Here is a 3,123-nt window from a genome sequence, read left to right on the forward strand (position 1 = left end):
TCACTTTCAAAAGCAAAATGCTCAAACTAAATAACATATTTTCATTATATCCAACAAACAAATCCATATTATGTAAATTAAAATAACTACATGAATCCAACAAACACATCACATCATGATGCTTGTAGTAAGTATAACATCTCCCAAAAACTTTTTAATATATTCATATACACAATCTAAAATGCTGAGATGTGGGTTCCTCCTATATAAGAAATAAAGTCACATTTTTATTAAAATATAATCGAATATAATTAAGTTATAAATAATTGCAATTGATTAAATTTATATCTTTTGTTTTTCCTTCAAGGCATACTTATTTTATTTTATTTTTATTTAAAATAAATAGTACAATATAGGCCGGCATATAAGCTTATAGGCTAGGCCTTGTTTTTATTCAAGGCCCAAGCCTGACCTATTTTACGAAATATACTAGGTTAGGTCTGGCCTGACATAGGCCGAGCCGTAGGCCCCTATAGGCCGGCTCGACCCAGTTTTACCCCTACTCACCGCCCCCACTTTCATGTGGAATTAAAAAAAGCACAAGGCAGACCAAAAAATGAGCTTATGCAGCATAAGACAGATAAAAAATGGGCTTATGTCATACCACGCTTCAAGCCCAATTTTAGTGAGGATCGAACTTGTGACCTTATGATCAAGCTCTGATACCATGATAAATATCACATCAATCTAAAACCTTAAGGCATTGGGTAAGGCTAAATTATTTATTTTGTATATCTGTAACATCAAAACACAACCATCTCACTTAAAATAATATAAAATTATGAACACTGATATTTTTCACAAATTGCATATTGACAAACGGATAGTACTTCTCAAAAGTATATTTTACTGTATGATGATACATGTTTTTAAAAAACTAAATATATAAATGAAAAAAAATAGAAAGAAAGAAAGAAAGACCTTGTGTACTCGTACTCCTTCAAATCCTTGTATAAATAGACCTTGTTATTGCTTGCTCTCTACACAAACAACTCGGGAAAAAAGAGATATTACATAGAGAGAGAGAGAGACATAGAGAGATGGAGTTGAACAATAAGGTATTGGTGAAGGTAGCTTTGTTTGTTTCCTTGTTGGGTGTCACTGCAACTGTTGATGCTCGCTTTGATCCAGCCTCCTTCATCAATGAAGTGCTCCCTAATGGTGATGGCAGTTACTATGTAAAATCAACAACAAAAGCATGCTGTAATAAATGCATTTGCACAAAATCAATCCCTCCTATATGCCACTGTGCAGATATTGGTGAAACCTGTCACTCAGCTTGTAAATTATGCCTTTGTGCAGCGTCGTTTCCTCCACAGTGTCGTTGCCTTGATAAAACCGACTTCTGCTATGAACCATGTTACTCCTCTGAAGCTGAAGCTCACTAAGAATGAGCAAGTTCATATAATATAACTATGATGTGAGACAAAGTCACTTAGGCTTTGTTTTCATGTATGATGTAATATATATGCTAAATAAAAATGGAATGAAAGTAGCTGCTTGGCCATGCAGTTTGTCTTCTGCAAACTGCTGGTCAGAGTGTTTGTTTTATCGTTGTTCTCTTTCAACTTTAATTTCATGCACCCTTGAAATACTTTAGTTCTTTAATTTGAATCAAAACAAGAACTTTATAAAATCATACATAACTAACCAACAATTGAAATTGGACTATAGGTTAGGCTATGATATCCTTCATTGCAACATTGCAACATGATATTAACACACTTGCATCTAAATAATTTTACATGGTTTTGAAAGAAATTAAGGGTATGTTTGGAGCACCTGATAAAGAAGATAGGATAGGATAACTTATCATATCCTACTTTTATCTCTTGTTTGGTGGGTCAATAGGATATGATTAGCTTATTCTACTGTCTCATTTTATCCTATCCAATACATGATTTCTTATCCTATGGGGGGAGCTGGGTTAGGATTCAATAGGATAGGATACCAATATTGGATATCCAATATATTCCCACGCTACCTAATATATCCCCACGCTACCCAATATATTTGTCTTTATTGCATTATATTTTGTTTTTTTTCTCCTTGCTCCTTCTACATAATCTTATCAGATTACTAATCAGATACTTATCAAACACAGGACATGATATAGGCTTATCAGCTCCATATCATATCCTACCCTTATCAGCCCCATATCATATCATACCCTTATCCTATCCTATCCACCAAATGAGCCCTAAAGATTAAGCGGTGTTACATATCTTCTTTTAATTTGCTCTTATTCTTTAATTTCTTAATTATCCAATGGAGATTAAGGCCATAACAAATTCTCTGGTTCTTTTGGAGCTGCTTCTCTTATGTTATTTAACTTCTATTGTCCTAATTTTAGTTATTTATTTATTTATATTTTTTGGATATTGATTTTATTATATTTGCAAATTGACTAAATACATCAATCTTGCTTTAATAATTAAAGTATAAATGATGAGGTCCGTATTGGATAAAAATGAAATAAGCAAGAATTTATAAGTTCATTTGGACCTATATTAGACAATATATAATATAAGGCCTGTTTGGAGTACCAGATAAAGAAGATAGGATAGGATAACTTATCATATCTTACTTTTACATCTTGTTTGGTGGGTCAATATGATATGATTAGCTTATTCTTCTATCTCATTTTACCCTATTCAATACATGATTTCTTATCCTATGGGGGGAGCTGGGTTAGGATTCAACATGATAGGATACAAATATTGGAAACCCAATATATCCCAACGCTACCCAATATATTTGTAGTTATTGCGTTATATTTTGTTCTTTCTTTCTCCTTTCTCCTTCTACATAATCTTATCAGATTGTTAATCAGGTGCTCATCAAACACATGACATGATATAGGCTTATCAGTCCCATATCATATCCTACCCTTATCAGCCCCATATTATATCCTACCATTATCCTATCATGTCCACCAAACGAGCCCTAAAAGTCCTGGTCAAACAATAGCCCAGCTTAAAACCCAAAGTAAAGACATAATGCATAAGATAACATGTTGAAAATGTGTACAAGCTAGGAGCCTGGGACCATTGGTTGAACGTGAACAACCCAAAACATGCAGCTTCCTTAAGCTATGTTTCCTTCCAGTCCACCCTTCAAAAG

General features: G+C 33.5%; 1 protein-coding gene across 1 annotated transcript; it reads left to right on the plus strand.

The window, feature by feature from the left end:
* Positions 1 to 1,026: 1,026 nt before the first annotated feature.
* Positions 1,027 to 1,396, plus strand: LOC133314123 (Bowman-Birk type proteinase inhibitor-like). Its single transcript, XM_061515568.1, has one exon. It carries the CDS (start codon positions 1,041 to 1,043, stop codon positions 1,386 to 1,388), a length of 348 nt encoding a protein of 115 aa, XP_061371552.1. The 5' UTR covers positions 1,027 to 1,040; the 3' UTR covers positions 1,389 to 1,396.
* The last annotated feature ends 1,727 nt before the right edge of the window (positions 1,397 to 3,123 follow it).

Source organism: Gastrolobium bilobum, unplaced genomic scaffold (genome assembly GCF_033153095.1).
Source record: "Gastrolobium bilobum isolate Gb01-03AN ecotype WA unplaced genomic scaffold, APGP_CSIRO_Gbil_v1 utg3818, whole genome shotgun sequence".
Taxonomy (NCBI): domain Eukaryota; kingdom Viridiplantae; phylum Streptophyta; class Magnoliopsida; order Fabales; family Fabaceae; genus Gastrolobium; species Gastrolobium bilobum.

Bases quoted from the DNA above. Each gene is read 5' to 3' on its own strand.
- LOC133314123 (XM_061515568.1), top strand. From the start codon at position 1,041: ATGGAGTTGAACAATAAGGTATTGGTGAAGGTAGCTTTGTTTGTTTCC.